Source organism: Rattus norvegicus, chromosome 3, assembly GCF_021556685.1.
Source record: "Rattus norvegicus strain SHRSP/BbbUtx chromosome 3, alternate assembly SHRSP_T2T, whole genome shotgun sequence".
Lineage (NCBI taxonomy): Eukaryota > Metazoa > Chordata > Mammalia > Rodentia > Muridae > Rattus > Rattus norvegicus.
In genome coordinates this window covers 105,235,039-105,258,096 of record NC_141536.1, presented here as the reverse complement: position 1 = coordinate 105,258,096, position 23,058 = coordinate 105,235,039, and the positions used below count along the sequence as shown (strand labels likewise).

The 23,058-nt window shown below is 52.6% G+C and overlaps 2 protein-coding genes across 17 annotated transcripts; one reads left to right on the top strand and one right to left on the bottom strand.

The window, feature by feature from the left end:
- The first annotated feature begins 3,181 nt into the window (after positions 1-3,181).
- Positions 3,182-11,750, top strand: Ccdc9b (coiled-coil domain containing 9B). Of its 16 annotated transcripts, none has more exons than XR_015682899.1 (11): positions 3,182-3,318; positions 4,075-4,188; positions 4,458-4,565; positions 5,047-5,199; positions 5,283-5,411; positions 6,044-6,200; positions 6,506-6,561; positions 7,128-7,181; positions 7,268-7,358; positions 7,890-7,929; positions 8,012-11,748. XR_015682899.1 is itself a non-coding variant. In XM_087651982.1 (11 exons), exons 1-9 carry the CDS (start codon positions 3,307-3,309, stop codon positions 7,360-7,362), a joined length of 921 nt encoding a protein of 306 aa, XP_087508108.1. In that variant the 5' UTR covers positions 3,182-3,306; the 3' UTR covers positions 7,363-7,365; positions 7,890-7,929; positions 8,012-11,748.
- A 4,852-nt stretch (positions 11,751-16,602) lies between these two features.
- On the bottom strand, positions 16,603-19,605 carry Inafm2 (InaF motif containing 2). Its single transcript, NM_001431871.1, is given in 1 exon segment — positions 16,603-19,605. A coding segment is annotated over 1 exon segment (456 nt). The 5' UTR covers positions 19,283-19,605; the 3' UTR covers positions 16,603-18,826.
- Positions 19,606-23,058: the final 3,453 nt, after the last annotated feature.

Below are 23,058 nucleotides of genomic sequence, written 5' to 3'. Positions count from 1 at the left end.
GCAGCCTGCTGGGATCCGCAGGCAGGTAAAGGCCAGCATCTGTTTCCAGAAGTACAGAGTGCTGGGGTGGAGAGAAGGGGCCTGGAAAGGGAGCAGACACTGGGGATTGCCTGGAGTGGGTGGTGCGGGAACCTGGCTTGGATATGTTGGGTGGAAGACAGGAAAAGAGGTCTGGAAAAGATGCTAAAGAGGCACCTTAGGACATCCCCAGTACAAATGACCCCTATTCACTAGATGACTTCGACTGCTCAGAGCCCCAGAACGAAGGGAGGCAGGCAGCCTTAGGCACTCCTTAAACTGAGGAGATGACCACCGTGAAGTTACCTGAGGCAAGAAGAAAACTGCTTGACCCTTCCTCTGGCTACACACTATTCCAAATATGGATGTTGCTAGGTATTTGAATGCTGTCATCATATGACTCACTGAGGGATAGCCACCTGGTTTTTATACAGAGATAAGGGACATTGCCTGTAAGGAGGAAGGAGACTGGAATCCACCATCCCACCTACCTCTGCCTAGACTGAGCCTGAGAGGAGTAGGACAAAGGCTAAACACTATACTCCATCAGCCAGCCGCCCACAGCAGCAGTGGGGGCAGCGGGGATGTCCACGGTGACAGAAATGGGGAAGAGGGCCTGAGCAGTGCTACCCCTATGGACTTCTTAAGCTTTTCCTCCTGGGCAGATCTCCTGTTTCTCCCCAGAGAAAGGCGTGGCCTTACAGCTCTCCTGTTCTTGAAGTTGGCTCCAACTGTATTTTTTCCAGATGCCACCAATAAAGTACATCTGATATAGGCCCTAAAAGGTGTGGTGGCCACCTGAGTTGGCAGGTGACCTGGGAAGGTGTGGAGAGCCACTTGGGAAGGGCAGAGATCCAAGCCCAGGCTAGGTCATCCAGCCCAACCCTAGTAGAAGAAAGAGAGGGCAGAGAGAGAGAAGTCTCAATCAAACTCGTTTTGGTGGAGCAGCTGTAATAAGAGGCCTTGAGACAGCAAGGCCACTGCCCAGGCCTTTGTGTTGTCTGCAGCACAAACAGGTGAGGCAGCCCAAGAGGAGGCAACACCTATCTGGGCTCATCAATAGAACAGAGCTTTTACCTCCATGTAGTTTGACTGTTCTGTCAGAGTTGGAAGGTGGCATTGAGCTAGACTTGGAAGATGACAGTGACACAGAAGGGGTGAAGAAAACCCCGCCCCCTCTCCAATCAATAGCCGAGCTTTTTAAATGCTTCTGCCCCCTAGTGGTGACTCAGAGTAAAAGACTCCTGGTTTGGAAATTCTCACCAACCCCCCCCCACCCTCACCCCCATGGAATTCTTTGCTACTCACCTGCCCCTCTTCAGTTTGTGTGCATCTGAGTGGTCAGAAAGGCAGTCACAGCCCGTGCACAGGTACCCACAGTGACAGATTGGCTAACTTCATACTCACGCTGCAGGCAATGATGCTCTGCAGCACGGGGGGGGGGGGGGGAAGGCTCAGGGCACTTAGCTACCAACCTCTGCCCAGCGGGAGAGCAGACCCGTAAACAGTGTTTTGGGGAGAAAGTGGTAAAAGACCATGGGGGCTGTCGAGGGTGTGAGAAGCTGTGTGAGTGACACTTGGGGTTCAGTCTTGACATGACTGGGAAATGTTTGCTTCTGCGTTCAGGATATGTTCCTGTGGCCCTTCCGGAGGGCTGGGTTTCTGCCTGTGACTCCTGACCCCTCTGCTCTGACCGTGCTGGGAGCTGAGAAGCACAAAAACCTTGCATTATCTCTGTCGTCTGTCTATGTCCCTCTGTCCCTCCTCCCTAAACTTGATCAAGGGCTGAAATAACAAAGAGGGGGACAGCATTAGGTCTCTGTCCTCTAGGACTGGGATCTGTGGACATCCTAGGTGAACGGAGCATAGAGGGTGCAAGTAGAGTGGGAAGCTAGGGACTTCTGGGATAGGGCTGACCTCAGCAGTATTTGTGAGTCAGGGTGCAGAGAAGATGGGGGAAGTGTGTGCATGAGCATGTGCATGTGTGTACGTGTGTGTGTGTGTGTGTGTGTGTGTGTGTGTGTGTGTGTGTGCAGACAGAAATGGGGAGGGAGACAGAGAGAGATCTAGGAGCTTGGGTGCGTCACTGTCACTGTTGCTGGGAAAGTCGACAAGAGTCTGACTCAGTGGGAACATCCGGCAGGAAGGGAGGAGGGTACACAGTGGCATTTGCAAGCAGGATGGGAACTCTGGAGCTGCAGAGATGGGGTGCGGGGCCAGGGGCAAAAGCCTAGACAGCAATGGGGCTGAGAATAGTAGCTGGAGAAAAGGGAGTGGGGGGTGGGGGGTGGGGGGTGGCTAGTTTATGGTGAGGGAAAACATCTGCAACCTGGTCAGTCTGGGATATGGGGAATGTCAGGGTTTATGACGATCATGTCAGGGCCTGGAAGTCAGGGCCACATAAGCACTGAAGGTGACCTAGACAACCCTGGGCAGAGACTGGCCTCTGCTGTGAACTGGGAAAGGGGGCTGTGTCCTTTCTTGGGATCAGAGAGTCTGCACAGGTTATCCTGGGAGTGCAAGGCATGAAAGGGCCCTGTGCAAGGATCCTGAGGGAGGAAGGCAGTTGATTGTTCCCAGAGGAAATGATAAGGACCCCAGAGAAAGGCTTCTTTCGGCATGGAAGGGGGCTGGAGACACAGGGAGTTAGGCCTCCAGGAGTGGCCATGCTTGGAGTACAGAGAAAACCACATTCCACTTCAGGAACCAAATGGGGGAGAGTGGCATTTTAGGTCTGTGGTAGTGTGGGGTAGTAGGCCTTGGGAAGGAGGCTTCTCACTCTTATCTAATGACTTAAACACACTGACTGGACAACCAGCAGGAAAGCAGAGAAACGCTTGAGGGAGGGCTGTTAGAGGGTGGAACCTCTTGCCTTTTTCTACTAGTGGGAGGGATGAAGACCGGTGTGTGCTGGCCAGCTATCCCATTTGCAGGCAAACACGGACAGGAGACTTACTGGGACTCAGGACCAGTAAGTGGGCCCTGCGTGCCTAGATCTCGTGTGTGGGGACACTGAGGCAGGGCAGGGAGAGGTGTTAGACAAGACCGGCCGGCTGCTGGTGCCCTGGTCCTCGCCCTCTGAGAGTGGAAGGGTGGGGGTGGCGGCTAGGCGTTCCTGGCTGGGAGCCCAGAGCACTCTTTTGTAATCACAACATGATCTCTTGTGCTGAGCAGCAAAGCTGAAGCCGGCAGGGAGAGGCCAACAGGCCCGGCTCTGGTGGCTCCAGCTTACCTCCAGCTCTGGCTCCCGGGAGCTGCTTTGGAATTCTCTCAGCGCCTGGCATTTCCATGCGTTTGGCTGTGAGTGGTACCTCCTCTTTGGCGGGGGTCTTCTAAGGATGGGAGGGAGCCAAACTACTAAGCAGCCACATTCTGGGGACAGCTGGTGGCAGCTGGGCCTGGGAAGAAGAGGGCCATGATGAGGCAGGTGGTGGGCTGGGCAGGGACCGAGGAAAGCACAGACCCCACAGCCCGACAGAATAGAACCTCGGCCCTTGATCCGGAGGCATAGCTTGCCCAGAGTAGCTCCCAGCCGGGGCTGCTATGGACCTGCTGCTCTACTGCTCCAGCAGCTCAGACCTGGAGGGCTGGCTGGGCCTGTGAGAGAAGCTCTCTTCTTCCGACCGCGCACAGGCTTAGGGAGTGGGGTTCAGTGCCTGGGAGGGCAGAACCAAACCTGTCTGTGTGTGCCGGTTCTAGACTTGGGAGGCAAAGAGTCGTCCCCCCGCCCCGGCCCCCCTCGACCTCCTGAATCCCCTGGCAGCTTCCCAGTCACGGCAGGTTCGGCTGCCAGAGCCATTTTTAACTCTCATTCCAGGCTGTGCTCACAGCAGAACCCCCTGGGGAGTTAGGGGGAGGGGCAGCCTGCTGCTGGGAGCAGAGGCCCTGGGTCTGTATCCCTGACCTGAGCCCCTCAGGAGGCAGATTGGCAGACAGGCATCCCTGGGATGGGGCTTGACCCTCTGTAGACTATCTTCCTAAGGACCTCTGTCACCCTGTGTGCTGTAGCTTAGGACTATAACCTGTTTCTTTTATTGGGTTCCTTGCCTTCCATAGGGGCCTCCCAACGCTGAGCCCACAATGCGCAGGCACGAGGAGAAGGATGCCGAGCTGGACCGTAGGATAGTTGCCCTGCGCAAGAAGAACCAGGCTTTACTCAGAAGGTACCAGGTGAGTGAACTGAGAGAACCCCGGTGACTGGCTACCTTCAAAAGGCTGTTTACACAGCGGGTTCTCTCTGAGGGCTCTAGACCATGTCCCCAGGCTCTGGCTCAGAGTTTGAGTCTCTCACAGAGGCGCGGTCAGAGTCTTGGGCACTGGTGATGTGGTGCCTCTGCCCCCTGGTGTCCCATTGGTGTTTCTCTGTGTAGGCCTGTCAGCGTCTGTGTGTCTGTGAGCCTGGGGGTCCATGGCCTTGCTGACCTCAGGCCCTCCCACAGGAGATCGAGGAGGATCGTCGGCAGGCAGAGCAGGGAGGCATGGCTGTGACCACTCCAGGGTTCCTCCAACCTGACAGCCTCACGGTCACCATCAGCCAGGTTCCCGGTGTAAGTGTCACCTTGGAGACTGGCAGGGTTGAGGCCTGGTCCATGCCTGGAGTGTTACAGCTATCCCATTTTCTCCTATCTGCCTTTCTGGGTGCACATATGCCCTATGTGCTCCTTACCTTTATCGCAGAACCTGAGACGGAAGCCTTGCAGGGAGCGGAGGTTGGAGAAGTCTGGGCTGAAAGCAAAAGAAACTGTTTTAGAGATAAGGCCATCTTGTCTGCATTCTCTGGATTTCTTGACTCAGGGATGACAAGCCCTTGTGGCATCTTGGGCCGCTCTGTTGGCTCTGAGCTCTGAATAACTAATATCATTGGCATGTGGACTCCTGAAGGGCTAAGCTTTGCCATGGGCATTCCTGGGAGGCCTAGGGCTGGAACCCAAACCTAGGGAGCCCCTCCCCCCAGCACCCAGCACCCAGCACCCAGGTTCTGCTAGGATCACCCATATGTCCTGAGGATGCAGGCGTCTCACTCTGCAGGAGAAGAGGGTGGTCAGCAGAAACTGGGCGAGGGCACCCCTTTCCCCTGGAGTGATGGCCACACAGACAGATGGAGATGCTGCAGACTCACTTGGTACTTTCAGCATGGGGGACCGGGTGGAGCTCGCTGTCACCATGGAAAACAAAGCCAAGGTGAGCAGTTAAGGCTTCCAGACCTCAGGTGGGCAGTCTCCCTCCCTTGGCTCAGCCATGATGCCTATTCATACCCTCTCCAGGCCAAACGGATAGTAAGTGAGAAACCCATGAGCCAAGCAAGGAGCCCAAGGGCAAAGGGGACATCTGGAGGAGGCCGGGGCCAGAGTTCTCCCTTGCAGACGACCTTCAGCCCAGATTCCGCAGGGAAGGTACATCTTAAAAATGGGCTAGGGACACAATCCCCATCTGGGGAAGGACGAGAAACTATGTCAGATATGTTCCTTGCCCAGGCGAACCTGGCCTAGGCACCGCCTGGGAGAATTCTGACTTTCTTCCCCTTCTCTGGCTAATATCCACTTTGGGTATGCCTTGTGGTGAGAAGTGATAAAGTCAGATACATCATCCAGCCATAATATGACCTATGACTCGCCTGTTAAGGTGTCAGAGGGATGTGTAGGGGACTGGCTATGTGCCAGCTCTGACCTCTAGGTGGCAGCAGCCCCTTGTAATTGTTCTCGATTTTGCTCACCGTCTGTGGGGGCCCCTCCTATCTAGGGCTGGTCTACCCACACTAACAACTCTAAGAAAAGAGACGGCTCCTTTTACAGAGATAAGGACCTAATATACGGAGAGGTTAAATTACCTGTCTCAAACTGGCAGCGACCAAGTGGATTCCTGCAAACAGTTCATAGCAAACACAGCATGCTAGAATTGAGATAGACCTAATTATGAACTGGGAAGCAGAGACCTTGAGAGAGGAAGGGGCTCAGCTGACTCTGGAGCTCTACTTAAATCTTCTCCCTACTTCTCCCCCATAACACTAAGTATCATCCCCTTGCAGGGTGCTCTGGAGCCCCGGAGTCCAGGCCTGGTCCCAGGCCCACCTTCCCAACAGCCCTTGGGGATGCCTCCTGAGGCCACCTGGGACTACACGCAGTGGAAACAGGAGAGAGAGCAGATTGACCTGGCCCGCCTTGCCCGGCATAGAAACCCACAGGGTGACTGGAGCCGCCCATGGGACCTGGACAAAGCCAAGCCCATGTGGGTGGCATGGCTGAGCAGCTTGCTGTGAATGTGGGACAGGGGTAGGGCTAACTATGGATGCCTCTTAGAGGGAAAAGACTTACCTGGGACTTCTAGTCAGACCCTGGTTCCAATGTTCTGTATGCCCTCTCTTTCTTGGAACCACCAACTCTGTGCTGCCCGGAGGTCTGGGGTTGGGAAGACAGTGTCTGCGTGGAGCCTGTCGCAGCCTCTGTCCATATTGCCACTAATGACTAACTGCCCTCCTCTGTCTACACAGGCCACAGAACTGCAACAAGCCTAGGGACAAGGACCTGGCCATGGGCAGCAGAAAGGGTGAGCCAATACCCACCTTATGTTCTTGTGCCTTGTTTGTTTTTTGAAAGTCTTAACCAGGGCTGGCCCAGAACTCATGATCCTCCTAGCTTGTCTAGGATCCTACTCTCCTCTCTATTCATCAAAGATGAAAAGGAACACAGAAAAAGTCTGTCCTTCCTCCCCTCCACACTACTTGACCTCTCTTGTGTTTTCTGAGCTACAGCTCAGAGTAGATTCAGGGAGCCTAACTACACTTTCCAGATGCTGTTCCTTGTGGGGTAAAAGTCCTGTTGACCTTCCCTAGCTTGCTGTGGGAGGAGTCCCCTGGATTTCTGGTGATTTCCTTCTCCATACACAGAGCCTTGGGGCCAATGAGCTGGCCAAATCACTTAGATGGGCAGTGTAAACACAGTCCAGGACCCCAGGCCAGGGGAGGCTTTTCTGGGGAGGTAGCTTGGGCTTCGGGAAGGTAAAACTCCTAAGGGAATGAATGACCATTGTAAGCTTCCTGTTACTAGAGAGTTCCGGTTTCTGTTTTAGATCCTTTGACACGTCCGGTCCCTATTTGCTTTGTTTCCCTTTAGGTCCTAGGACCCACCAAAAGCCTCAGCATCCACCGTCATTCCTGGATGGAAAATGTGAGTTGGGGGTGGAAAAGGAGCAGAATCGCTTCGGCTGTTGAAGGCAGTTGTCAGAGCCCTCTGCCCTCTTCAATGTCTTGCAGGTCGGGGTGGACAATCTGGAAGACCCTCTGTGACATCCACCATAGGCAGCAAACCCCAGGGGAAGGAGAGGCTAACTGGCAGGGCCCGAAGGTAACAGGTGACAGGGGACAAAATCAAGGCAGGTATGTAGGTGTCCTAATTTCCTGGACTGGCCCAGGTCCCTCTGCTCCATCCCCAGGGCCCCTGATTCCTGGCTGCTTGTTGCCTGCCACAGGTTAATGAGATACCAAGAAAGGCCACCAGCAGAGGTGGTAGCGGTTAGAGCCTGGTGCCCAGAGGCTGTGGTAATTACAACAGCTCACTTCCCCTGGGATGTGAGGTGTGCCTTTCCCAGGCAGAGCATGCAGGGACATGCCTGGAGTCCCCATGGATCTCAAGGTGCATCAGGCTTGGTCATAAACAGCAACTGGGAACCTGGGATGGATGCTCAGAGGGAACGGCTAGGTTTGAGAAGTAAGGTCAGGCTGGGAAGGAAGCATCCAGGAGCCTCTCTGACTCTCCTCTGAAATCACTGGGCTTTAGCTTCTTACTGGGGTATGCAGGCCACTAGCTATAAAGAGGGGTTACTGGAAGCAAGGTAGAGCCCGGAACAGGACCTGCTGCTTGCTTGTGTTTCTACAGGTGTGATGTCAAAGAAGACCAGAAACTGCAGAGCCAGGAGGTGGGTCCTTTGGCATAGGATAGGACAGGCTGGGGACAGAAGCCCCAAACGTACTAGCAGATGCACTATTCTTTTGCTTCAGGGAAGCCAGAGCACCATGAAGACTCCCAGTGCAGAGGAAGAGTGCATACAGAAGCGGACTGAAAGAGAGCCAGACAGACAAGAGACCAAGTCTGCAACCAGCCCAATTCTAGCCTCCCCAGAGGGGCTAAGAGAAGAGTTGGGAACCTCTACAGCCAGTTTGGCCCCAGACTCTCCACAACATTCTGACTTGGCTCCCCTTGACCTCTCTGTGGGAGGAGCTAGCAGCCCCAGGCCTGGAGAAAGTACACATATACCCAGTCCAAAGGCTGGGGCTCAGGAAAGTCCAGAGTCATGGCCAAATGGTTCTGAGCAGCAGACCTTGGAGGGCAGTGACCACCAGCCGGGGCTGGAAGTCCACAGTTGCACTGAGTCACTGAGAGAAGCAGAGACCCCAGAGCCCAAAGAGGACAGGGTTGCTAGGGCTGGGGCCCAGCAGAACCTGACACCAAGAAGCAGGCCCCCCAGAGGAATTGGCCCAAGGGCAAGAGGCATGAGTAAAAGAAGCAGGGCAGGGGGTCCTGGCCCTGCAGGAAGGTGCTGAGTGAAGCTCAGGGGATTTGGGGAGCTAGGCTGGGGGGAGGGAGGCTCAGTCAAGAGTCTTCTGTGAGGTGGGAGTATGGTTGCTGGTGGGAGTCTTGTACTTTTCTGGTTGAGCAATGTGGCAAAACTCCACAGGGACACCAAGTGAGGGCCTCTTCTGCATGCCTCTCTACACCAGTGGGTTGTTACACACAGGCAAGGGCCCTGGTGTACTTGCCAGGCTGGGGTCTCCTGTTCAGGGCTGGTACCCCTGGCCTGGGCTTACTGTTACCTAGGCCATAAGCCTTTCCCACAGAGATTTGGTAGGACCCCAATACATAGGTCTCCTGGCTCCTTGTAATTCGTCATTGCCTGGTCTCCCTCCCCAGTCACAAGCCTCCAGGCTCCTCAGCTCCAGGCCGTCTCAAAGCTGGTATGGTCAGCTTAGGCTCTTTCTGATAACCATGCCCTTCATCCAGGTGACTCTCAGTCCCACAGTTCCACAGTCTTCTAAGATGGCCAAACCTGGATTTCAACAGTTGATGGAGGCCCCGAGAAAGTGGTTTGGGGCTCACAGCTGTCAGGAACACACTTGGAGAGGAAGAGTAAAACCTAAGGCTTCTTGGGGGAAAGGAGGCATTCAGAGGGCCTCTTTGAACTGGGCTAGGATTCCCCTGTTGCTGCAGGAGAGTGGGAGAGCTCACTAGCAGGTGCTGAGCCTCCCTCCTCACATCCAGATCTGACATAATGGGTGCCCTGAGTAGACCTTGCAGCCGGGAGCCATTTCCTGCCCTCTCTTCCTTCTCCACTTCCCCTCACTAAGGCCATGCAAAAGCAAGCACACAGTCAGAGACAGAGGGATAGCAACCTCAGCTGAGTGCGACATTGGGATGTGTCTTTCTCACTCCATCCAGGCCCCTCCCATGAGGCCCACGTCTGGTGAATTATCCAGACTCTGCACAAGCTGTGGCTTCCTTTCAATACAACAAACATTTCCTGAGCATCCTCTCCCAGTAATCCAGCCAGTGGGCGAGGGTGACTCTGCCAACAGGAGGGAGGGAAGAAACCCAGTCATCCAACAGCTCGAGGCTGAATGGCAAGTGTTCTCATCTGTTGACGCCTGGCAACACTGGGTATCATGAGGGTAGGAGCCCCACCTCTACTCCCCTCTTGATATAGCATGTGCCCTCTGCGCCCAAGCCCTTGGTGGCACCATGTAGCCCCCCTTCCTCCCCTCCTCTCTACAAGGGTAAGTGGGTCTTCCATAACCCTCTGAAGCTCTAGGAAAAGTGCTTGTCTTCTCATCTTTACGCAGGAGGCCTGTGACTTGGGTTCCTGCCTTGTTCTTCCTGCCTCTTGGTCCCATCTCTATTCCCTCTACTCAGGCAGGGGTGAACCTTCAGCAGGTCAAGCTTTTTAGACAACTCTTCTCACACTTGTGTGTGACGTGTGGTGCAGTTGAACTCAGTGGGGCTGGGGAAGGTCCAAATGCTTACATTTCTAATATGCCCCAGGCGAGGGGGACATGGCTGCTCCGTTTTGGCCTGAAGAACCCTTTGAGGAGTAAGAGTCTGGACTTGAGTGTGCAAAGAAGCCAGTTTAGAGCAGACTCTAGATCTAAAGCGAGTTGCAGGCCCTTAAGAACCAGGAGAGTGCTACCCTACCAAGTGGAGGAGGCTTCCTGGCTTAGAGGTGCCTGCAGAGGATTATTCGGGCAGTGGGTATTGGAGTCAACTCTGCAGTGCATCAAAAGGAAGCTGACTGGGGTGTGGCAGGATGAAGGGGTGGAAGAGTCAGTGTGGTGGCTCAGAGGAAATCCAGAAATGGGAAAAAAAAATTCCTGTACATATGAGACATGCCTGGGCCAGAGGGAAGAATCCAAACTCATGTTTCCATTTTGCCTTCCAGTCTCAAGTATATTTTGATTTGGAGTGTGACACAGGCCCTGGAGCTCATGACTCCTAAAGATGGGACTGGAATAGAGCAGGTTCGAGCAGAAAGAGTTCTTGAATTCTGATGTTGCAAAGACATGGCTGTGATCAAGAATGTGAAGTCTTGGCTGGGGGCGTAGGTTGGTAGAGTTCGTTCTCAGCATACCTGAACTCACAGGTTCAATCTCTAAGACTCCTCAAGACAGAGACAGACGGTGAATGAGTGACTGAGTCGGTCAGTCAGACAGACAGACAGATACAGAAAGAGAGAGGAGATGAGGAGAAAGGAAGAGAGGAGAAAAGGGGTAGGGAAAAGGGAGAGAGGAAAAAGAAAAGTCACATTTACCTCCCGCTTGATGCTGCCCACTGTGCAATGTGATCCATCGAACAACACAGGGCAAGGCATGTCTGACCACAGGTTGAGGATGTAAAGATATGGCGGGGATCTGGTTCGGTCTTTACAAATGAACCTAAGCAGGAAGTGGCAAAGAGGACTGAGAGGACATGGGGGCTTCTCTTCATGGGCAACAGCCTTTAGAGGGAAGCCGTCCTGGCAATTGGTGAGACAGGAAGCTGACACAGGACATCTTCATTATAGAAGTCTGCAGTGCCTGTCACAACAGCAAGCTTTTCCTGGGAGAGGGGAGCTCTTCTCCAGGACAAGACACAGGTGACACCTCCCAGCTGTCTGTCCAGGTTGTACCATCCTGCTGTTAGTGTCAACTATGGAACAGGAGAAACCCGTGTCAGTCGTTCCTCTTGAGGCCTCAAGGGCCAGCCATGACTGTTCCTGGTTGCTTTGTTGAAAGGTCTGACCCAGAGTTTTCCCTTAGGAAACCCTCCTCCCTCCAACAAGCAGACGCAACTACTCTTTAAAAGTCCGGAGTCTTCTTTAAACGCAACTCTGGGGAACCAGCTGCATGGTTGGAAGAAGCCAGGCAAGGAGGGCACCCGGAGGGCCTGGCAGGGAGAGCACGAGGTTAGCCGGGGTGGGAGTTGGGGGGCAATCCTGTCAGAAAGGTGTGCATTTAGATCCCAGGCCCCAGGCGAAGCCCACTTTGGAGTCTGAGAGAATAAATCCCAACCCCACACCTCTCATCTACTTGTTCAACATTAACCTCTAAAAGCCTCAGTCTCCTTACCTGTAGAATGAGGCTTGCTGTGCTGACCTTGAAGGGTTGTTGAGAAAGCTAGAGTGTGCAAGACATGCCTACACTCAGTAGACACTCGGAACAGTAGCCTGGTGCTCTGAAAATACGTTGAATTAAATGAAGTGGGCGTTTGACATGTGGTCTTTATCTGCTTCTTTTTTTTTTTTTTTTAACTTTTCTTTTTATTGGGAATCAGTACTCTGTCAGGGAAAGGAGGAATGGCTCAAGCCATTCTGACAGCTCTTTAGGACAGATGGCTTCTTTTACTTCCCTGGAGGTAAGGCAAGGCACGTCTGACCACAGGTTGAGGGTGTCTGGTGGGGTAGGTACCCTTGCTTTTATATGGAGTACACTTCTCTGACTCCATCATAGCCCTCTGAACTCCACAGCTGACTTTAGCTGACAGGACGCTTCTTCCCTTCTGTTTAAAACAGAAACAGTCTCACAAATCCACAGCATGGCTTTTGTCCCACTGCTTTCCCCTAGAAGCCACCCCCACCCCAGGGAGCTTCCTCTGTGTCTCCCAGAATGAAGTTCTGTCAAATGAGCAAATGACCGAGTTCCTTCTGGCCGGCCTTAGCTGTTTAAAACAAGGTACAAGTTTGGAAGGTGTGACCACTAGTGAACTCCAGACCTGAATCCAAGGTCAGAGACAAGAATTACAGGAAGAGATGGCACTGGTCCTTAAAAACACCAAGAAATGGCAACATTTTCCCTTATGACCGAGGATGGGGCCAGCGGGGCTTGCCAAGAGGATAGAGATAAACAAAGTCACTACCACTTCGCACTGTCATTTATCAGTGGCCACAGAGCCCCACCAGCATCTCCTTCTGAGTCAGAAGCCTTTTCTGGGCTACAGAGTTAGGACAGATGGGTGGCTGTAGCTGCCTCACAGAGGCAGAACTGGAGGCTGGGAAAGGTGAAGAGGAGAGAGCCAGCAGATAGCCCAGGCTGTGGCTGCTTTCTCTCAAGTCTGCTGCACCTACGTCACGGCTCTCATTAAGCATCCACTTGACGCCAGGGAGGTGAAATAACGCAGACCTGGCACCAGAAAGAACAAATGTGGCACTCGCTGCTCCTTTTAAGGACTGGCTGGAGAAGCAGCAGGCCCCAGGGCAGGAGGTGAGGCAAACACACCAGCACCTTTGAGGCAGAGGGAGGAGGCTCTCAAGCCTACCTCCATCTTAACAAGCTCTCCAGGGCGCACTGTCAAAAACAATGGACAGTGCAGGCTTTTTCCTTTTTCTTACAAACTCTGGAGACAGTGTTTTCTCTCCTCTGCACAGGGCAAATGGCTCTACTGAAGCAAGGGGGCCAAAAGTCACCACGATAACAGAGATTCCCCAAACTACAGAAGCTAGAGGCAAAGGCAGGGCCAGCGGCTCTCCAACGTCAGTGTGCATTAGAATCCCCTGGAACGCTGATTTTTTTGGTTTTGTGAGACGGGGGTCACTGGCCATGCTGGAACTCACTCCATAGACCAGGCTGACAGCAAACTTTGAGATCTATCTGCCTCTGTCTGCATTAAAAGTGACACCACCACCACACAGCTGGAAAGCTGATTTAAAACAGAAGGCCTGCCTCCACTTCCTGAGCCAGCTGCCCAGCTGGTCTGGGATGTGGCCCACAGTGTCACAGTTCTCCCAATTTCCCAGGTGATGCTGATGCTGTCGGACGGGAGTTAGCGTCCTGTTTACTGGCTTTCCCTTCACATTTCTTTCCATGCATCATTTCCCCCCAAAGGGATGCACATGCCCTTGAGGATATATTACCTCATGTGTATGCACAGTCCCTTTATTCCCAAGGTCTTAAAGCCCTTTCACATCCACTACCTCGTTGGCTCTCATGACATGCCATTTGGTCGGCAGAACAGGAGGCTGAGCCTTTATCAATGCTACGGACGAGGTGTCATGTTTCTTACCTCCCTGTTCAGGATTCCTTCTGAGAACATCCTGCCTCCACATCTAGGTCCTGATCATGCATGAGCCAACTGTGGCTCGGAGATGGGCGCCTGTAACTTTTTTTTTTTTTTTTGGTTCTTTTTTTTTTCGGAGCTGGGAACCAAACCCAGGGCCTTGCGCTTCCTAGGCAAGTGCTCTACCACTGAGCTAAATCCCCAACCCCGCCTGTAACTTTTTTAAATATAGAATTTATTCTGTATAGGTATGGTGGTTTTGCCTATGTGGACATTGGTGCACCACGTTTATGACTGGTGTCTGCAGAGGCCGTAAGAGAAGGAGGACTCCTTGGTCATCAGCCACCATGTGGGTGCTGGGTATTGAACTTGGGTCTCTGGAAGAGCAGCAAGGGCCCTTAACCGATAAATCATCTCTGCAGCCCTGCTTCTGTAACGTGGCACTGCCCTGCAGGCACCTAAGGGGACAGGTGGCCTCTAGGACACAAATAGGAAAAGCTCGGAATGGCTATGAGCACTTAGGGAGCAGAAGAAGAGATATTTAAAAAGAAACCATTTCTGATTAACACGATTGCTTTTTTTTTTTTTTTTTTTTTTTGGACAAGTTTCTTTTGAGTTTTGAAGTCCACTTGGCTCAATAAATACCAAATTAATGGTAATGGTTTGTGGAAAATATTCCTAAGGATATTAAACAGAATCTTACTGCTGGTATAAAATCTGATGGCTGAAATTAGGGAAATGGGGCTGTTTAGGCAATCGAGAGAGCATGACAGCCACGGGCAAAGTGTGTGGTGGCTTTCTGGTCCCCTTCTTGTAGCTTAACCAAGGCTTCCAGAACTGACTAGAACCGCAAGAACTGGTCGGTGAAGGAGCTTCTGACTGACCAGGTGACTCGAGTGTGAGAGGGAGCACTGGAAGCCCTGTTTGTTGTGACTGTGGACTTCTTAACAGAGTCAGGGTGTGTGGCAGAGGCAGGCTTTGTTTATTTTTTTTTGATGAGCCATTGGAAGGAACAAAAAATCGTAACACAGGCTCTCTGCAGCAGAAAACCACAGGCTATGTTTGTGAGGGAAACAGATGTGACCAAGAGACCGTCAACAGTGCAGCTATTTTTGTAGCTCTGCATTAATGCTGGGGCAGACAGGACAATGAATGGGTCGAAAGCCTATACTGCACCCACATGATGACAGCCATGGCTCCCAGACAAAGCCAGAGGGCCAAAGCCAGGCCTGTCAACATGGACAGAAGGAACCATTCCGCCGGGTCAGTGTGGCTATCGTTTGAATGAGAGTATGGGCTATGTCCCATGCGGGTTCTGAGTGGGCCGTGACAGGGACACCATGATGGCATGCCAATTACTTCCAGTGTGTTGATCGTCAGACTCTGAGGGCCCAGTGTGTTGTGCCAGGCATCGAGTTGGCGTTGGTCATGAGAAATGAGCAAAGCGACTGTACTCCTTTCCTCCCCAGAGGGAGGCCAATTAAACAGTACAGCTGTGGCCCTTTTGTTGTTGAACTGCAATTGCAGAAATACCTCCATTTTCTGCAGACAGGAAAGGGAGGGCAGTTATTACCCTTTTAAATAGCTGCAGTGGCCCTAAAGCCACCAACCTTTCAGCCTCCTTACAGCAGCAAGTAGGAACAAGTCCATGTTCTGCCTTCAGCATTTCAAACCAGGATATAAATACTTGACTACAGAACACACCAGCGTAGAATTCCCCAGTGAACACTGGAAAACAAGGTAGACGCAAAAGCTCCCAACCGTGGTACTGTACTGTGTAGAAATATACAGCTGTCAGAGGGGAAATAGCGCTTCAGAGAAACAATTCTTTGTACCTGATCATCCACGGAGGAGAGAGGAAGATACAAGCTTAACCAAAGGGCTTCTGGACCCAGTACCTTCAAAACTTCATCTTTTTTTTTTTTTTTTAAACTCAGGCTGCTAAATCGTGAATGGTGGTAACACTCAGTATAAGCAAACACCAAGGGATCGTCCCAGTGCAGTGCAGTTAGAGGGAGATACGAACCCACTTCGTACAGACCTTCCAGGCTTAAAAGCACAAACAGTTTTTTTCCTTCCCAGCATCTGCAAAGAACGCTGTTGCAAGCTGGTTCCCATCCCATCGGGCCCTGTTCTCATCAGCCAGCAGGCTCTCTGTGTACCGACTGCTGGCTTTGGCCAGTGGGGTAAGCTATGTGCAGCTGTAGAAGCCACATGTCCCCATCTGCAGAAAGGAGGGGCTGTGCCCAAAAGCCAACAAACTCTCTCTCTCCTGCTCTGCTGTACCAAGCCCTCTCACAGAAAGCCTTTGTGTAGGCAGAGGAGGGAAATAAAGGAAGGCGGACCTTTTCCTTGCCTCGCTGCAGACTACAAGGTGAAGTAAAAGCACAGTGGCTACCCACTAACTGCTCTGGAGAAGTGCAGGCCACAGGGGGCTCCACCAACACTGGCTTCTCTTTCGGATTTGTACTGAGCTCCATTGTCTGGTAATGAGCTGAGTGCAATTTCGTACCATGTATTTTTGCAGCATAACGAATCCCTTATATTTATACTTTTCACCCACAGATCTTTTTTGTTTGCTTTAAGGGTAGGAAAAAACCCTTACCTTTAAAGCAACCTACAGTCTCAGCAGCTTGGCTCCAGGGGTGACAGGCTCTGATCAGGCAGTGCATATGCAAGGCTTTGTCTTTCCCAGTGTCAGTACCTCCTGAGTTAGCAAAAGGCCAAAGGTTTAGGGTGAGAATGTGATGCCAGCAGGCAACCATATCTTCACCTCAGACAGCTAAATGCTTGTGACTAACACAGTATTCACACTCACTAGTCCTTTAGCTAAGTATCCACTTAAGGATCCTGTAGAGTAGAACTTTTTGTGGCAAAAGCTGGCACCCTTTTCTGACCAGTGGCTCCCTGATTAAGATGGACCCTGCTACCCTCTCTGATGTCCAGTCGCAGGCACTGAGAACAGCAAGGCAATTGCCTTTTCCTTGCAAACCTATCCATCACAGTTTCCGCACCTGAGACCACCTCTGCTCCTCCTCCACCGAGTCAGTGAGAAATGATCCATTACACAGACTTAGGCAGAGTTCTTAGAATGTATTTTTGTTCACCTGAAAAATAAAACTTTTAAAAAATATACAGGACTTTTAAAGTACAGGTATATCTTGAATGGCTGAATTATAAATAATGTCTCTGGTCATGTTCACAGCTAGGGCTGGAGAAAATGTCCCAATTCCAGTGAAGGCTTATAGAGTCAGGAGGCCAGCTGGACCACAAGTGGTCTTGCTGAACTCTTTGATCCAAAGTGGATTTAAACAGTCCATAAAGCAGGGTCAGGAGGGGAAGAGGAATGGACTCCCAGACACTCTCCCACGAGTCCAGAGGATTCTTGGAATAAGAGATCAATTTACAAATTATTAAAATATAGGACTAAAAATTCACACCATGAATATAAATGACAGGCTATTATTGAAGATACAAAGTGGCATTTTATGTTTCTTCCCCCCAGTCTCTCATCAAAAATTTAAAAAGTCCCCATGGGCTTCCTAATGACTTAAGTCCTCATCAGCTGTGAAGAAATCTCCAAGCCCAGACACCTTGGGGTGTTGGCAGCCTGCTGGGAGGCTGCCAGCTTAGTTGCTATTTTCTTGCCCAGGACAGGACATGGCTTAAATCAAGACTGTTGTCCTGTAAACCTGAATCAGAGCTAACTACAAGGTAGGCCAGAAAAGTGGATAGACAGTTTCAGGACTAAGGTGGGCAAGGTTCCTGTTTTGTTTCTTTTTTAAATAGCTTATTTCCCAAAAAGGAAACACTAGGGGGTTTGATCTCTGTCACTACCCACACTCTATTGCCTAAAAGCAAGTGGCAGGAGGGAATGGAATCTAAACAAAGAATAATTCCTGCTGCCCTGGAGCTGTGTGTTTCTGTGTGTGTGTGTGTCACCACCTCTAGAAAATTGTTGGCTGCATTTAAGTGGAAGCTTATAAGGAATGAGAAAGACAAGCTGCCAATTCAACCTTCCCATAGCCGGTCTCTTTACTCGATATCTAAGCACACTCCTGAGCCTGAAGTCTACCTTCTGCTCTTTCTTACCCAATAAAGCAACTCAGAACCACATCAAAGCTCTGGTTTTGCAACTGATTTGTTCCTAACAGCAAGCTGCTGTGTTGGGCTCAGAAAATAGGAAATGCAAAAATGAGTAAGACAAGATCTAGAAGAGCAAGAAATTAAATAAGACAAGATCTGGAACCGATAAGATAGTTGAGGAGTCGGGAAAGGAATGGGAGAAAACACTTGCCAATCAGTATACTTAAAAAGGCTTGCTCTTCCTAAAGGAGTTCTGTGAGGGGAAGGGACCAATCTAAACACAGCAGCCTTACTCTTTCTCTCCATTGCCCCTGGCACGGATCCAGAGATTCAAGCTACAACAGGAAGCCACTTTGGTGGGAGCACTAGGATGGGAACCGGAGGGGGATCAGCACAGTCCCCACTCTCCCTAAACAGTTTCTATTGCTAAGGTTTTTCCACTGTCATGGTAGCAGTCTAAGAATGATTATACTCTTGTGTAAGAACGTCAGAAACTTATCTTTCTGAAACAGGAGGAGAACAGGTGAAAGAGTGGGTGATGGAAAAGAAAAATAAAAGCTGTGTTTGTGCCCTCAGGCTAAGTGCAATTTGAAGGCCAGCAAATAGCCCTTGCTGGACCCCACCATTCAGTAGCTACACAGGGTGTGGGGAGATACATAGTCCTATGTGATTATAGCGTCTAGTGCATATGTCAACAACTATATACAGGGATCTATAAATTAAACGCATGTCTGGCCACTGCAACTAGGTTGACGTACCTGAGCTCCGCTACTTTTGGTGCTCTCTTCTTCGGGAGAGCCTCAGCTTACTAAAAAAGAGCCCCTACACAATTCCCTACCTTCCCCTGAGTCTTGGGGAGGGGGCGCCCGAGTCACCCCCTGCGTTTAGGAAACACCAGAGCTAGCAGCGCAGAAAGGTTGGGTGCTAGGCTCTCCCCACCATCCCCCCAGTTCCCCTTATGGCTCAGGGCCCTCGGCGCTGCACGGTGCTGGGAAGATCAAACCCGGAGTCCCCGGCGAATCGTGGTCCCTTGGCTGAAGATCCGGTTGTGCATTACCGGCTCCCGGGGCAAGCTGGCTATCGTTGAGGTGTGTGGGGGCGTACGCTCGCGTTGGGGTCACTCCGGCGGGCTCCGGAGCCGGTCCTGCTGCAAAGTCCCGCTTGGGGGCTTGGGGGACGATGATTCCCGACCGTCCCCAACACGGAGAGATTCAACGACTCCGGGACTCTTCGGCCGCTTCCTCTCCGTCTTCGTCCGGCCCCCGCGGCCGCTGGAGCGGCCCGGCCAGGGGGCTGTCTACAGCAGGCTCCGGGGGCGCCGGCCTCGCCGCCTGCAGCGGGGGCGCGTCGCGTGGCGCCTCGCGGCGGGACGACCTGGTGGTGTTGGGCCCGGCCGCCCCCGAAGTCCCAGACGGGCCGGTGGTGTTGGAGCCGCTGGGGGGCGGGCCGACGGCTCCCCCCGAGGTCCCGGCGCCCACCGGCTGCCAGATGAGACTGTAGTAGACGGCCAGTACGATGGCGGCCAGCGACACGGAGAGCACGTAGGCGAACACCGTGGCTAGCCGGACCCACTTCTTGTTGGTCTTGGCCGCCATCTTCGCCTTCTTGTCCCCGGTGTAGGTGGCCGGCTTGCCCCGCTCGGCCGGGGCCGCGTCGCGCTCCTTCATGGGGGGGCCCCGGCCTTTGCCCCGGTGCTCCACGGCCCCGGCTGGAGGGGGCCTGGCGGCCTGCGAGGACTGGGCAGGGGGCGTCTCGGCGCCCTGGCTTCCCGGCGGCCCCGCGCTCCGCCGCTGCTCCTCACGCCGCCCGCCCGCAGCCCGCCACCGCGTCGCTACCGCCGCCGGGGCCTGGGCCTGTCACCGCCGCCAGCGCCGCCGCCGCCGTCGGCCCGCCAGCTGCTTCCCGGCCGCCGCCACAGCCACAGCCGCCCGACTCCGCGTCCCCATCCGCTGCCGCCGCCTGCCCGGCCGCCGGCCGCCTGGTCTCCAGTGGCCGCGCGGACCGCGCGCTCGGCTCCAGCCCGGCTCCCCCGCCGGGCGCGCCGGTGCAGGGGGCGGGGCCGCGCGCTGCCGGGGGGCTGCCCCTTAAAAGGGCGATGTAGGGGCCCGGAAGTGCAGAGCTGGGAGGCGGCTGCGGCGAGGCGTCATGGGCCCCGTGGGGGACGCCCAGTTAAGAGAGAGTTAAGGGAGGCTGGGCCTTAAAGGGGCGACAGGCGCTTCTTTAAAGGGGGAAAGGCACTTTGAGGGAGGGAGTGCAGAATGGGGAGGTGGCAGGGAGGGGCAGGCTCCTTGGAGAGCTGTCAACTCCGGCGTCTCCTCACATGGCCCCAGACTAGGAGGTAGTAGATGGGAGAACTAAACAGGCCCACGTACACCAGGTCTCCGAAGTGTGGCTAACACTAAGCTGGTGCTCTCGCGTAGGAGAGGATAATGTCCCAGACCCCTTCACCCCAGAGCCTGGTTTGGGTCTGGAAACCTGGCGCTCTCACACCGAAACCGCGGTCTGTCGCGCTTCTTCTATTGGGCTAGATTCTAAGACCACTCGAATCTTGCCTGATTGGGTCTTCTTAGGACCCCCGAGTCAGGCTACGGCGAGCCTCAGGGGCAGACCCAAAGGTTGAGTTTCTTCCTAGACTCGCCTGCCACCTTAATCTCAAATCCCACAACAGGTCTCAGGTCCTACTTTCTGGTCTTCTGACTGGATTTGAATTGTACCCTAGGGGCTGCACTGAACTGGTGAAGGACATCTCCCAGCGTTTTCATTCATTGAGCCTCTTCAGTCCTAGGATCTAGAGAATTGTCTTTTCCCATTGAGGCTTGTTCCTAGTGGGCTTCAGACTTTGTTTACTCTTAGGGCTCTTTGGATGCCAGCAACCCCTCCGTACCACCTTTTCTATGCCTTCACCCTCTTCTCCTTTGCTTCTTTCCTCCCTGATTTCTCTTTGTAATTCACTGGCGATTGATTTCTGGGTCCCTCCTGCTTGTGTTCCCAAAGCAGCCTGGATATCTCAGCGGATGTGCCCTGTGTGGGAGAGAGGACTGTTGTTCCTGATGTAGTTGGGGTGGGGTGTGGCCTCTGCAAGGGCCTGGCTGGCTTCTACCCCTGTCCTCCAACCCCCAAGCAGGACTCCCTCTGCCCGGTCCACTTCTCCCTTTCCAGGAGCCTTTGACTTGCCTTTCCTTATAAGCCCTTCCCCAAATTTTCCATCCCTAAGCACAGAAGCAGCTACAGAATGCAGTGTGCTAGTGGGCTGCTGGAACCACATTTCTAATCCGGTGCGGGTTGGACGCTCAGGTGGGGCTGCGCCTCTAGCAATGGCCCACCCAATGCTATTTCAAGGGAATCCGTGACTTTTTAATTTCTGAGAAATTACAAGGACATTGGGAGTTTAGTGTTTATTGGCTCCTGTGGATTGATAGGCCATGTGTGTCTATGTGCGTATGTATGAGACACACACACACACACACACACACACACACACACATACACACACACACACACACACACACACACACACACACACACACACACACGCGGTGGGGTACTGTTTCCAGGGCAGCCAGAGCAGGTCTTGAAGGTGGCCTGTAGCATTAAAGTTCCAAGAATTGCTATCAAATCTTGCTTTCTCTTTTCTCAGTTGTTCTCCGACCTTCCTGGCAGGGTTGATCATAGCACCATCCCAAGGTAAAGATCTTACAACTTAAGATCTCATATAAGAAACACCCGGAGCCCCTTTGACTCCCTTTCTGGAATGCACTCCATATTGCCTCTTCATATTTCTGCTGCAAATTACACTTCCTTTTTCTTGCTTGCTTCCCAGCAGAGTTGGAAAACAACGTGTCACTCCTTTTTTATTCTAAACAATGATGTACTTGAAGCCCTTATTCAATTCCTCTCCCTATTCTTCCCCAAATGAAACAGTGCCAGATTCTTTAACCTGTCGTCAATAAGCACTATTTATTATCTGGATTTACATAGTGTCTTTTACCCCTGGAACTCAAAATGCTTTCAGATATAATTGAGCCTGATCTCCCTGGTGCCTGAGCCATTAAGAAACCATTAGCGTATTCCTGTTGCCGGCAACTAAATGGCCCCCTAGTGGCCTTAAAGTGAATATGCTTTTCTAAGTGCCTCTCTCCCACCAAGGTTAGGCAGGAACTCAAGAATCAAGGCAAGTTTGGGGACAGAATGGATCCAAAAGGCCATCTTTGGTGAACCCTCAACCACCCTAGGGCCTCTTGTGCAACACTCCTGCGGGGCGCTGTGCCGCGTCAACTAAATGACTGTCTCTGCGACGAGCCTCGTTGTCTGATCCCCGAAGAAACCCTTTTGGCCTCTGGAAAAGTTTGAAGCAGTCAAAGCAGCAGCACAGCCTGTAGTCTCAGTATGTGCCAGGCACTACATCTACAGTCATAATTGTCTGCCATATATCAGGTCGTTAATATCTATCTCCGTCCGTTTTGTAAGAAGAAACTGCTTCAAAAGGGTTAAGGTGCTTATCTCAGGTCACTTGACTAGACTTCAGTTAACACCCAAGTCTCACTGACTCCAGGACTTAGATGCTTGATTCTGGCTCTACTCTGCTCGGAAGCACAGCCAAACCTTGTCTCTCTAGTGGATTCTGTGTGGCACCAGCCCTATGACCATGGGAGGGAGATGCTGTGCCAGGAGTGTTGGCTATGGATGGCTCCCTGCTGCTACTGTTCCTGGGAACTGTCCCCAGCCAGGGAGGGAAGCTGCCTCTTTCTTTACCGGACCATTAAGGAGAATGAAACGGCAATGAAACCCATCCAGAGATCTGCAGGGCCCTTCTGGGAAAAACAGGAGGCGCCTTGCGTCCTGAAGGAGTTGCAGATGTGGACACCCCGTACTGGCAGAGACAGATGTCCAGTATAGGTTAGTGGGTGGGACGGGCTGAACCAGCCTGTGAAGAAGGATTTAGGACGCTGACAAAGACTTTGGGAGATTGGAGAAACACCAGAATAAAACAGAATACCAGAACTGCCATAGAAGAAGGGTTAAAAAAAACCCCAAGAGTTGGGGTGCTACTGTGGATATTCTATGTGTGCCCAGACTATTTAAGTCTGGCCAGAAGGCTCAGACAAACTTAGGTATCAAATCAGTGAGGGATGGCTGGTGGGAAGGATACCCGTATTGTACCAGGAAGCTTCTCGGTCTGAGCTGTCCTCCGGAGGCCAGCAAGAGTTCCTCCTAGAACTGGCCCCATGAAGTATCAGAAGCCAGTTGTCAAGATTGCTAACATGAGTTAGCATCCAGTGGGGCCAGGCGCTCACAGTGGCCCACTGTGCCTCAACTGTGCCCGAAGTTCTCAAGCACTTTACCTCAGGTTTCCAGAGCTACTCTTCATAGCACAAGCATGTAGTCCTAGCTACCTGAGGGGCTGAGGTAGGGAAACCACTTCATGCTGGGAGTTCAAGACCAA